The following is a 12,572-nucleotide window of genomic DNA, read 5'->3' on the forward strand; positions in this document are numbered from 1 at the left end:
CGCTGTATTCCATCACCCACTCGCGGAATAACCGCTAGGTCTGCCGCTGGGCCTGGCTAAATTAGATGAACTAGGATGCCTGGCTCGCGGGTGGCGGAGCTAGGTCAGTCTGCAAGTTCTTAAAATCGAAAAAGTTATCTGATGCCTGCGATAAAAACGTGAAATCGGGGGAATCTAGTGGACTCTCGATCTCCCAATCGCCAGCCATTTGATGCTCTGTCAGCTGATACAGCATTTCCTCAGCCGTGGGATCCAACTTCAATGCCTTATAGACCACCATAAATCGAGCCACCTTAATCAGCTTCGACAAAATGGGCGGGTAGCTCTACGCCGTACGCCAGCCGCCCTCCCCCTAGCCGAGTACGGCTGTGGCACAAACGAGCGCGCTCTCGTAGTCTTCGACCTTGATTCGGTGGTTCAATAGCTCAATACAGAAATCAAGACATGCCGAGTCAATTAGGGCGAGTTAAAACGGGGATTCGGTGCGGTTTCGAGGAGGATCCGGTCGAGATTCGCTGCCGATTCGCTGCCGAAGCTCGGTATCACTCTCTGAAAGCTCGCTGCTCTAGCTGCTATTACTATCACTAGCGGAACTAGCACTGTCGGAACGTCTACTAGCTGGTCTAGGTAACGTATCGATACCTGACTAGGCTAGTCGCCAGAGCGAGTTCCACGCCGTACGTTGGCGTTTCGAAAATCGGTATTTCGGACTGTTCCATTCATGCGTAGCCTGCGTACGTGCGAAGAACATCAAAATCTGCTGCCACGGTAGCGTATATCGGTCGATGTTCTTAGCGTCCATATACGCTTGCAGTAGCTGATGCGGTAATCGGTCCCGCTCCGTACGGACTACCTCGGTGCGAATCGACTGGCTAGTCTTTGTACAAATCAACTGGCTAATTCGAGCTATAACGGCCATCGAGTCCCAGATTGCCGAAGCTGCTTTTTCGGCCGAAATCGCTGAGTCGGCGTCGGGTGGTTGAACGCTGTCACGTAGATCTTACGGGTTAATCCCCCGTAAGTAAACCGCCCACTGCGCACGTCTAAGCCATGGATTCGCGTCATCTCGCTAACCAGCCTCAATGGTTTAGGGCTAACTCTATCGCTCAGTGAATGCCTGCTCAATTTCGTCGAGTTGCTGGTCACCGAGTACGGTCGGGGCAATCGGCTCGAGAACTAGCTCAGCGCCGACCGTACGGACGCGAATGTAGTGGGAGCCTGGCCCCTGGCCGAATGCCCGCTGACAGCGTACGACTTGCGTAAACTGGCGAATCTGCTGCTCGGCGGCTGATAAATCTGGCTGTTTCGGACGGCCGCCGTGGTTGGCTGGTGCGACCCAGGCATGGTGTTCACGCCAGTGCTTACGCATTGTCCCAACTTTCCTTGCGATGAATTGACATAGCTGGCCCTGTCTACATAAAAGCCCATCCGAATACACTGGTAAGTAGGGGATCGGCTCCGTTATTATAGTCGGGGCTTGCCATTCGTCGCAATACTCTCTTCGGTCCCAATCCTGGATAGCTTCGCTAATTTGACGAGTAATCCGTAGTGGAAGTCGATGATTCGGTGATTGGAGATGTCTAAATACCTCCCGTGGCCGGACGACATACTCGCATCGCTTACAGACGATAACTGGGTCTGTTGATGGTTGGTGAAAAAGTTGGTGTTCCATTGTTGGTGTTGTAAACGGGGAGATATATATATCGTACGTGGTTGGATACTGAAAAATCGAATGAATATCGAATGACGAGTTTGGGGGAAATGAAGTTAATATTGATTACACTTATAAATAGGAATCGTCTCAACCCCCTAAATGATTCCCTACCCCTCCTGATCCTTGTAGAGTAGACCTGTCGAGGGTATACAATTGGTCTGAAACCCTAAGTGGTGCCTTAGGCTACGGTCGCAACTCGAACCAGCCTAGTTGGCCGCACCCCATCAAAACTATCTCCGATTTCAATCGCGTAAGTACTAATAACTAGAGGACCGTATGATCTGAGATTCAAATGGGAGATATTTAACTACATCTATTATAACTTATCAAAGTTTGAGGTCGATTGGACGTCAGACTAAACCTGAACCCTGGCGAGGAAAATTAACCTGAACCCTGGCGGGACCCACTTTTTTTCTCCCATAGTGAAGGAGAAACCCTAACCTGAACTCTGCCAGAGTTCACCACCCCCCGTGGGATAGGGCATATAGCTCGGCAAGAGAATAGAACGATCGTGGGTACTCTGAATAAGGTCTGGATCTATCTAATCTCCTACTCTTATCTCTCTTTCTTCACTAACTTGTACTATCTTTTAGGTTCGGAAGGTAGCATCCTACATCAACAAAAGTCCTCAGCGCCGTGAGAGCTTCATAAGGCTTCAGACAAAAGAGCCAAAGCTTATGCCTATACAAGATGTTCGGACACGGTGAAATTCAACGTTCCTTATGCTCCGGCGTGCTAAGCGGTTACAGTCCGCCTTTGATGATTTCTGTGTCCAGTTCAACCTTACTGATATGAGGATGGACGGAGATGAATGGCGACAAGTTGACTATCTTCTGTCAATCACCTATCCCTTCTTCAAATTTACCTCGTCTCTTTCAGCAACTACAGATGTGATCATTCACAACGTCTTTGGTATCTATAACGCCCTGTTCACCCACATTGATAAGGCGAAAGCGCAGCTCGCGCAGAAGAAGGTTGGTTGGAAGAGGGTGATGAAGTCCGCGCTCGATCGTGCGCGAGATAAGCTTACCGAGTATTATGGAAAGACTGATGATATCCCTGGTGATCTCTATGCAATTGCGACTATCCTGGCGCCACGGAACAAGCTAGAGTTCTTTACAACATCAGAATGGGAACCTCACTGGGGGCCACGCTATAAGAAGTCGCTAGAGGCTTATATTCAGCCTTACCGGCAGCGCTACGAAGAGAAACAGTCTACATCAACTCTCCAGGCTATAAGTCAAGACGTCTCTGATATTGACATCCTTCTAAGATCTACTGTATCTCTTCAGTCAAAAGCGACGGCTCCAGATGAGCTTACACGGTATCTTGGAAGTAGTAATTTAATCCCTTCTTATATACTCCTTCTCCCATACTAACCTTACTAGGTACTGTTGAAGCAACGCCTCTCGTTTTCTGGAAAGAACACCGAAATGAATACCCTATTCTGGCAAGCCTTGCCCGAGACGTCCTCACAACACCCGCTAGTGGTTCTGGCGTTGAGCGGTTGTTTAACTCTGCCCGTGATATCTGTCATTATCGCCGGGGCTCATTAAAACCGCAGACAATTAAGGAATTGATGTTGTTTATGTGTACAACAAAGTTCGACGTGGAGTCAGAGCAGCTTGCCCTGATTGATGAGTATCTTTCTACGCAAGAGAAGCAAGCAAAGAAAGAGCAGAAGGATGCCCAGAAGAAAGAGGAAGAATTTGATCCAATCAGTGATGATGAAGAGGACCTATCTAATTCTGAAGCTTCTGCCGAAACTATCCAAAATCCTAATGCGCGAGCCCTTGGAAAGAGAAGGGCTATATCGGATCAGCTAATTGAACTCGAGGATGATGAGGTTCCCCTGCCTGATAATAGCCACTTGTGAGAAGAAAGAACTACTCAGAGGCGTTCCTCTGGGCGTGTTCCAAAGCGCTTGAGACAGGATGAGGATTTTGTATATCTTTAATAGAAACAAGAATCAAATCAGCCATTCCTGAAAGAATCAGTCAATCCTCGCTTTTTTGGCAGAGATTTATAGCAGCTAAACAAAGAATTAGTCTTTCCTCCTACCTTTGAATTGTATAAAATCAAGTATGAGTTGAAAGCAAAATACTCAAAAATACCGGCGGCTTCTACATAAATTATGCATGCCACGGGGGTCTAGAATTTTTGCTTCTTTACAGGACCGCAGGACCGCACCAAACCGCAGTGGTGCGGTCCTAAAAAAGGTAGGACCGCCCAGCGGTCTCAAGGTATAGGACCAAAGACCGCGCGGTGCGGGTCTGGTGCGATCTTGGTTGCGGTCTTTTCGGTCCTGTGCAGAGGCCTAGCCACTCGGTTGTGGTGGCCGCTCGGTAGTGAATTACGTTAGTTAACTACCGAGTGAAGAAGTGAGGGGTAAGGTAATTGAACTCAGGTGAGTGAAGTACAGGGGTTCAGTCACCTAAGCGCTCGATCAACCTGCTAGGCAGATGATGTACATGTGTCGAGCCTAAGGATCTAGATGGCGTAATAAAGAAGGATTTCAACCCGGGTGATCTGGTCGCTCAACTTCCCTATGCATGAATTTATATACGAAAACATATTTAACATATTTCCCCGCTTATGTATAAGAGATCTTGTAAAATACCCTCTAACGTTACCACACAACTTTGCAACGTGGCTGTGATGGAGTTGTCTAAGCCAATAGCGCCGTAGGTACGCCTCAAGACCTTCTATTTTGGGCCATCCAATTAGGTGGTGACACATAATGCCAGCTCATCAAACATTCACAAGCCAAACACAGCTAAAAGCCATTAGCTGCCCTTGAGACACCAATATATATGCCCGAAATCTAGTTTATATGATATCAGGATTGTTGCCATACTCTCGGAGTTTCTTTTCTCTCCCAGTGCATACGATTCGACGCTTAAAGACAAGCAATCAACGAAGTAGTTCGCCTATGGCTCCACCAGTTAGCAGAAGCGACAAGTTCTATGCGGTCTACAAAGGTCGTGTTGACAAGCCTACCATATATTCATCTTGGTAGGATTGAATCAAACTTGGCAAGAGACGTTTGATGCACTGACATGCTACTGGCCTAGGAGTCAAGCGCACCCAATAGTTATAGGATGCGAAGGCGCCGATCATCAGAAGTTCGACACACTCGAGGAGGCTCGCAAGGCAATGAAAGGGAGAGGCTTCGAGGACGTTGATATATTTGTCAAAAAATCAGCTGAAACTAAAGTCACGTCGTTACAAAAAGGCAAACACTATGCCGTTGCAGGTGGCAAGTCTACTAGAGTGTTCACTTCTTGGAAGTAAGGCTTCTTTTTTAGTAGTCCAACATAGATTCTCACATAACATAGGAATGCAGAAAAAGCGATCAATGGAACCACCGCGTGCCAAGAATGTTTTAGCACTAAGCAAGAAGCAGAAGAGTTCATTGAGAGTTGGAAAGACGCCTACGCTGACGTATGGCGAAGGGCAATTCGACAAGGATTGAACGAGGGATGGAAGGCGAGGGACATGAGTTTGAACATTGAATTATTCTTGCTGAGGGAGAATGACAACGAAAGGTTAAAGGAAGATGACCACGAGATGGTCAAAACGGCTCAAAATGAACTTCCGAAGATTGAGCAATTATCTGTCAAAGAAGAGTACCAAGTATAGAGCGTTCAATCTAGCGTTACGTTTGTGATGGGGCTCAACGAGAGCAGGCCAACACGACCAGAGAAGAGCTCTACATGGCGCCGGGACTTTAGAGCTTCTTCTGCAACAAATTCAGCGATGAATGTTATGCAATTCTGTTGAAAATTCAAAAGAGAGACATAACGAGTAAGAGATATACTGCAGTGCAGAAGATGATTTAAGTCTAGAGTTTCTCATTTGTTATGAGAAACCCTTTATATACACGAAAAAGTCTGCTTAAGCTAGTCTAAATCCGTCCAAATCCGATACACAAATGATGAATAATCGCCGCAGTCGAATGTATGGCTCACAGATGGCATAAGCCATAAGTCAACTGCCTAAATTCTCAACAAATTCAACCTACTTTGCTGAACCCGCACTTACGCAGGTTACACAGTGCCACACCACATTGCTGCGGAAACCCATAAGCTACTCAGTATTCCGATAGCCATCCCCACACTATTAGTAAAAGTCAGCCCCACATATGGTGCAGATCCGGTCCAAGTCCGTCAATAAACGCTCTCCTAGCCTCAATTACAGTATTAGCCTGAAAACAACAATTGCAGCTACACAAATCAACACTCGTGAAACTAATAATATGTCAATTGCACCTGCGGTCAACAGCACTAGGTTATATTAAATCTCCTCAACGCCATGTACGCCAACGCCAAAGTGGATTGTTGCTAAGTTATCTCATAAGTAGGGATTGCTTTCTTCACGTTCTCGACCCAGCGCCGAATGTCTTCTACGAAGCGTCGAGCAATACCCATCTTTATGCACTTTCCGATAAAGAATCCCGGGTCTTGATCCTTGTAGACCAGCTCAAGATCAATACCGTTGTCGATCATCACTCTATACGGTAGTGGATACCGGTCGGCGGTTCCTCGTCGTATACTCTTTCCTCTTCGATGTAGGCCAGAGCCAGTCCGAGTTTATACGAAATTGGTGAAAGGCAAACATGCTTGAATTTAGTGGTATAGCAAAGGTAGTATAAGATCACGTTGCCGGCAGCAGAGGTAGATATCGAGAGATAGTTCAATGGTGGGAGAGATGTGCTGGGGATTCGACGTTTCTCCATGAAAGGTAAGACCCTTGAAACCTTATTAAGGCTGAAAGATGCTGCATGTTGGAAGTCTTTATAGTTATACAGTAACACCTTTTTTGGGCATACAGGTGTTCGATATTCTAGACCTTATTTGCAGAAGTATTCTGGTAGGGGCCGGGCATCTCGAAAAATCATTCCACAAACCCTTTTTCCTAAAAGGGCTAGATATTAGTTCGCGAACCTGTTCGAAATTCGCGAATTTTGACGAATCGAATCGGCCATAAATTCGAGGCCCCGAAATCAAAGTTCGAATTTGATTCGGTTTGCCGAAATTCGCGAACTTCGAACAGTTCGAAAATTCGTGCGCAGCGGTACGGGTAGCGGCTTTGAGGTGGAGAAAGTGACCGCTATTCTCCTACGCCGCTACAAATAGACGTCAGGCTGGAACTTGAAGAGTGAATGTGGGTAAAACATCGATTTTTACCATTGTACCTGGAGTTTAGTGACGTTGTATGTATCAACGAACTTGATTTAAAAGTTTTGGCAGTCTTGAACATCTTGCTTGAAGGCGTAAAATACTTGGTGCAATTTGGCGCAAAGAATATTTTTCAGATTGTTTTCCCGTCACCTTCAAACTGAAAGTCCTAATTGACGGCAAAGATCCTTTGCAGCTAAATGCCCAGCAATCTTCTTTGTTCGTCCGATCCCAGATCCATCCAAGTCGCCAAATTGAAAAGTCGCTTTGAATTGAAAAGAATCCTCGCTTATCGTTGAATATGTACGTTTGATTGCCTTGCCATCTTCTTGTCCTTTTTGAAACAACACAGATGTATATTTTGGTAAGTCTTCTGCTCTTTGGGAGTTGGGATGCCTGTTTACTTCGGAAGTCGGGGTACTCCAATGTGGAAGCAACTGTGGAGTTTCGATGGTGAATGAAGCCAATGTATTGACATGAGGCTCCATGTGGCATCCTATATGGCTAAGTTGAAGGAGGCTGTACGTTAGCGCATACGCCTGTGATTGTGACAGAGAGCGATAAGCAAAGCCAAGTACTCGAAAGACGACGCTTGACGGGTCTGTCTCTTGGTCGTAGAAAGAAGCGATGCGCGCCGCTTGTAGAGCCTGCATTGCTGCAAGATAGTCATACGACCTAATGAATTGAATGGTTTCGGAATCCTAGTCAGTCAGCCCCAGCACAGATCGTTTGCTTGAGCCGAAGATGTGGAAACTAACGAGTACTTGAAAGGATCTGTTTGACCTGGCTAGAGCCATCGTGACGTATGCGCGGAACATCAATTTTCCCACGAGCTCGTCTTCTATGGCTCATATTAGCGAATCTCATTTACAAAATGAGAACAACATAAAACTCACTGATTTTGACATCTTGATTAATTGAATCTTCGGGAGCCACCATAGCGATGTATTATAAGTAGGCGATCAGACTGTGAAATTCAGGAATCAGAATCAGGCGTGGTTGCATAGGCCTTTTAATGCAAGAACAGCAATAAATCTTGCCATAAAATTGTATCTGACGTATGCATCAGAGCGTAACAGTCCAGCCTCTGTCGGTACAGGCCGGCTAGACGGCGAGAGAAAAAGTTACATCAGTCGCTGCTATCATTTTCTTTGCATTCACCAATTATCTAGTTCCATACGAGTATGTACTATTACCCCGCTAAAAAGCCAACGCATCCTTCAAATGCTTCGCATCTTATTAGGCGGAGGAATGCGTTGTGCTATTATCAGCTCGTAAACGGCGCCATGCATTAGAAACTACAGATGATCTATCAACATTTTGCCCCAGCGCATAATTGTCCCAATGGTCGAGACTAAGAAGAGGCCCACAGCATCAGCAGTGAAAGAGTGAATATGTGGAACAACCCAACCGCTTAGGTTCTAGACATTTCAGTTCGTATTCAATTTATATTATCAAGTGGCGGTCAATGATGATGAACGTTTTCACGTGCCTATACAAAGTGTTAGCGCATATTGATATCGAGCGCCCGAAGCGATTTCCGGAAATTCTTGTTTCGTCTCTCCGAGGTCTTGAGAATAACGCATGCGGGCATGATCCAGCCAAGCAGACAATCCTTCTGTCCTTATAAATTCGATAATTTTACCGTTCCTTCCATTCAGCCTTTATCCGCACCTCGATCACTAGATATAGGCTTCACACTTCCTGACCATAAAGAAGATGACGAGGAGTGGAATGTACGTTTTGCCTTGGGTTTTAAGACCTATCCGGCCCTACACTTTGACCAACCTGAAACAACTTACCTTCTAATGAGCTTCGATGCAGGGGGAATCACACTTTCTTCCGAAGCAACAATATATGTCGTTTAAAAGGCAAACGATAACTTCGACTTGATAGATACTGCTTTCTTGGATCACTTGCTACCTACCTCATGAGAACCACGCCTAGAATCGGCCTCTATAGAGTGCTACCAGAACAGCCAAGTCCAACAATTAGAAACTTTAAACTCGATTCACGACATATCTACATCAACTAATCTTAATATTTAAAGACAGAGTGATTGAAGAAAACTTAACAGTTCATGTGGCATCAGAACCAGGGGAGTTTAATGACGTCTTAGTATTTTTTTTTCAAATTCTGCCCATGAAGATACACATGCTTTATAGTGTGTGCGATAGATATATCTATGACTTTACATGCCATTTTGTGGATGACTCTCATTGATCACCTACAACGTCGACATCATTGAAAATTACTTTTAATTTGTAGGTGCCGACTGTCGACGACTACTATTTACTTTTATACGACTATTTATTCATAATTCTTTACGTTAATAGAGTGATCAGTGAGCTGGCTTGAAGTTGACGGAATAGCTGTAAACCCAGCCGAAAGAGGTAAGGCGCCCAAAATCTATGCAAAAGAGGGTCGTTAAGGGTCTCTGAGGGTCCGCATAGCGAATCTCATCGACTTTCAGGGTAGGTTCAGGGTCGGAAGTTTGGACCCTCCCCAGTTGAGGGTAGGTTCGTAAGTCCCTAGTAGGAACCCACGCGGAGGCTCACAGCCAGGTCTACTTCTATTCCATTCGATGGCTTCTCTTTAATACATATCGTCCATAAACGGGAGTATATATATCTGCCGTACATTGATGAATGAAGTGGATTAGAACGAATTTCGAGTACTGAATATGGGGTGAATGAAGTCACGAATGATTCTGCGATTAAATGGGATTTGTATAAGCCTCCTGAATGATTCCCTGCCCCTCTAATTCTTGTGGCCGAAGATAATCGAGGTCGTTTAATTCGTCCAAGACCTTGAAGTGATGCCTCAGGTTCCGGTCGCATGTCAGTCTCCGTAATTTTCTCGACCAATGATAGATATTGATAGCTCTGTATTTCTATTAACGTAACCCCTAACTAGTATCCGCCTGCTACTGGGTCAGCTTCGCCAGAACCTTTATTTCCAGGTTGAAGAATAGGGCAACTGACAGTTATATTGTGGGGTTCGCTGGACCGAGCAAGGGCTATTATAACATTTGCGCGGAACGCCGCATCTTCCGCCAGTTGGTCTTATATTGTATCAGAGAGCTACATATCATAAAATACAAGCATGATAGAGGACTCACAGTTCTGATCATAATGATAACTTGACGATTGACAGGCGGTCATAGTGATCTATCCCAAGATAAACGTGGTTCCAGAACTTTAATGAATGAGTCAAGGACGAAGTGGCACATTTGTACCTTCAAGAGCGAAGAGCGTCGGCCCTCACGCGTGAAGGATGCGTTGACTCAAGGTCCGAGCGTTTCCACCTAAAAAAAAATCTCCATGGCGGCTACAACGAATCATTTCCCACCAGGATATTCAGACGAACGTTACCTATAACGTACTTTGTCGACCCAACGTTCAATGGGTGCCGCAGGGATTTCGACGAATAGAGAGAGGAACATGATTCACGCAAGTCAATTTGCAATAGGCGCCACGCATTTGTATCTGAATATCCAACCTACCGACAGGTTTACACTGATCGAAGGCTTATCCGGATGCTCAAAATTGAAAAAGAAAAAGACGCATGAGAAAGAGCGGTGAAAGAGTAGTAAACATGTGGACGAACTTTGTTGGCCACGCTCGAAGAGTGATTTGGGCTCCAAGCAGGTGACCAATGGATATTCATGTCTCGTACGGGCTACCCTAGAAACGAATTATGAGTTGTCGAAGTCATGCAAGCAATCTGCGCGGGAATTGATTATCCAGAAAGTCAGTACACGCGTCTCTCCTCAGTATAAAGCCTCCTCATCCTATAGTCCCTTGTCTTATGCGTCCTCACCGTTAGCCATGAACGACACATTCTCTGGTCAAGATGCGGACGATGAGCACGACGGTGGAGGCCCAAATTTTCTTCTGGAATTTTTCACTGAACCATTTCAGTCTTCCGAACTTGTGACAATTGAACCGGTGTTTCCCAGCGCAATGGGTGGTGCCGCACTTCCTGTAGAAACCTCATTCGAAACATTTCAACCGATCAATGACATAAACGGATTCACGGATACTGCTTTCTTGAATCGATCAGACTCCACAGGAGACTACATAGACCATTGGTCTCTATAGAGACCAGAATCAGATGGGTTTCCTGATGGAAGAGAGAATTTTCAAGAATTCCGTGAAAGTATGGCATCGATTGAGAGTTCAAACCAAGGCAGAGCTGAAGAGGAAAGTGTGTCGAAGCCGCCGGGCTCAGCGTCTCGAGATATGGTCAAATTTGAAGAAGCAGAGGTGCCTTCACTAGACCATATGACACTGTTTTCTGGTGGAGTGTATCATTGTCGATATCTAGATTGCGAATGGAAAACAGGTGAAGCGATGAAATATCTTTTAAGGTACCCTTTCTGTCCATAAGGAATGCAATGCAGCATCTCAGGTCTTCCAGGAAACATGTTCGGAAACACGTCAAACCTGTCAAATGTCCAGGAGCCTTCTGTCATTATCGTACAGCTGAACAAAGGGATATGCATCGACATGTCGCAGCGTATCATCAGCCGGGGCCTAAAGCAAATTTTTCTTGTGACGAATGTGGCTCGTCTTTTACACGCAACGACAATCTTCAAAAGCACCGAAGGAACACGTGTCAGGGGTAGTGCAGAGTTGAATAACACTTGACCTTATGCTTCTTTCTCCAATTAAAGGTTCATTGTGCTTTAAACAACAGTAGAAACATATCAAGTCAATATAGTATGAGTCAAAGACACCATTCGCTTTAATTGAGCGATATTTTAGTTTCTCTCAATGCATGCAGGCATGAAGGGAACGCCTCCGCCCTCACCATCCGAGTCTTGGTTGTTATAAGGCAATGATTTGGGGATAGTCGATGGACCTCCAGCTATATTTCCTGTTTTTGGTTCGGATTTTCAACGGGACTTTCTTGGGTTATAGCTATTGAACTCTTTTCCGGGACGTTGATAGCTGCTGGGCTGTAGCTGAGTGTAGAAGATCTGTAATTTCTGTTTCCGAATCAGGACGTCTCAGGCCGACCGAGAATTGTCCAAGGGTTTGACTGATGACAAGATCACGAATCTCGTGAGTCACTTTGTTCAGTATATGTAACTGCTGTTTTCCTGCGTGGGATTTCGAGAAATTCTCCATCATAGGTGGTCCCCAATTTGTCCACACATTTCGATGCGATTCAGGGACAATCATTCGTGCTGGGTGGTGTTTGAAATCCATTTCGCAACATAGACAGGCGGCCTTACTGCAATCGAGCAAAAGATCATTTTCGGTAAATTTTATTTGATATCGATGAAAATGCTCAAGTGTTTGAACCTCTGCATGAAGTCGTTGTTCTAGGTTCCGATATTGGACCGGAAATTTTTCGAAGAGTTGATCCGCAGCGTTGAGTTTTGACAGTCCAAGTTCAATGACTGTCAGGTGCGGGAGGGGGCACAGATGTCATGCGATCTACCGCGCAAAGTTCGCAACCTTTTAGTGTTTGGCTCATATCAGTGACAGCTTTCACAAGATCCTTTGATGCTAGGGTATAATGAGCTAGCCGTCCGAGGAAATGTCTCACAAGCCCAAAAGGATCGCATTCTGTATCTGGGCTGAGTAAGTTTTCTTGCCGTATAGACTGCCACCGTGAGAGATAGGGACAATGCTGGGATTTGTATGCAAACCTGCAAAGTGTGAGAT

The 12,572-nt window shown here is 45.5% G+C and overlaps 3 protein-coding genes across 3 annotated transcripts; 2 read left to right on the forward strand and 1 right to left on the reverse strand.

Annotated features, from left to right (window-relative positions):
- Window positions 1-1,099: 1,099 nt before the first annotated feature.
- On the reverse strand, window positions 1,100-1,369 carry N7511_008428 (uncharacterized protein; the record flags this gene model as incomplete). Its single annotated transcript, XM_057130805.1, has 1 exon — window positions 1,100-1,369. The coding sequence occupies one exon, from the start codon at window positions 1,367-1,369 to the stop codon at window positions 1,100-1,102; it is 270 nt and encodes an 89-aa protein (XP_056981536.1).
- A 1,067-nt stretch (window positions 1,370-2,436) lies between these two features.
- On the forward strand, window positions 2,437-3,590 carry N7511_008429 (uncharacterized protein; the record flags this gene model as incomplete). Its single annotated transcript, XM_057130806.1, has 2 exons — window positions 2,437-3,052; window positions 3,103-3,590. 2 exons carry the CDS (start codon window positions 2,437-2,439, stop codon window positions 3,588-3,590), a joined length of 1,104 nt encoding a protein of 367 aa, XP_056981537.1.
- Window positions 3,591-4,646: 1,056 nt separating this feature from the next.
- On the forward strand, window positions 4,647-5,356 carry N7511_008430 (RNase H1/viroplasmin domain-containing protein; the record flags this gene model as incomplete). Its single annotated transcript, XM_057130807.1, has 3 exons — window positions 4,647-4,729; window positions 4,789-5,004; window positions 5,053-5,356. The coding sequence occupies 3 exons, from the start codon at window positions 4,647-4,649 to the stop codon at window positions 5,354-5,356; spliced, it is 603 nt and encodes a 200-aa protein (XP_056981538.1).
- Window positions 5,357-12,572: the final 7,216 nt, after the last annotated feature.

Source organism: Penicillium nucicola (assembly GCF_028828085.1).
Source record: "Penicillium nucicola strain IBT 29836 chromosome Unknown utg000009l, whole genome shotgun sequence".
Taxonomy (NCBI): Eukaryota; Fungi; Ascomycota; class Eurotiomycetes; order Eurotiales; family Aspergillaceae; genus Penicillium; species Penicillium nucicola.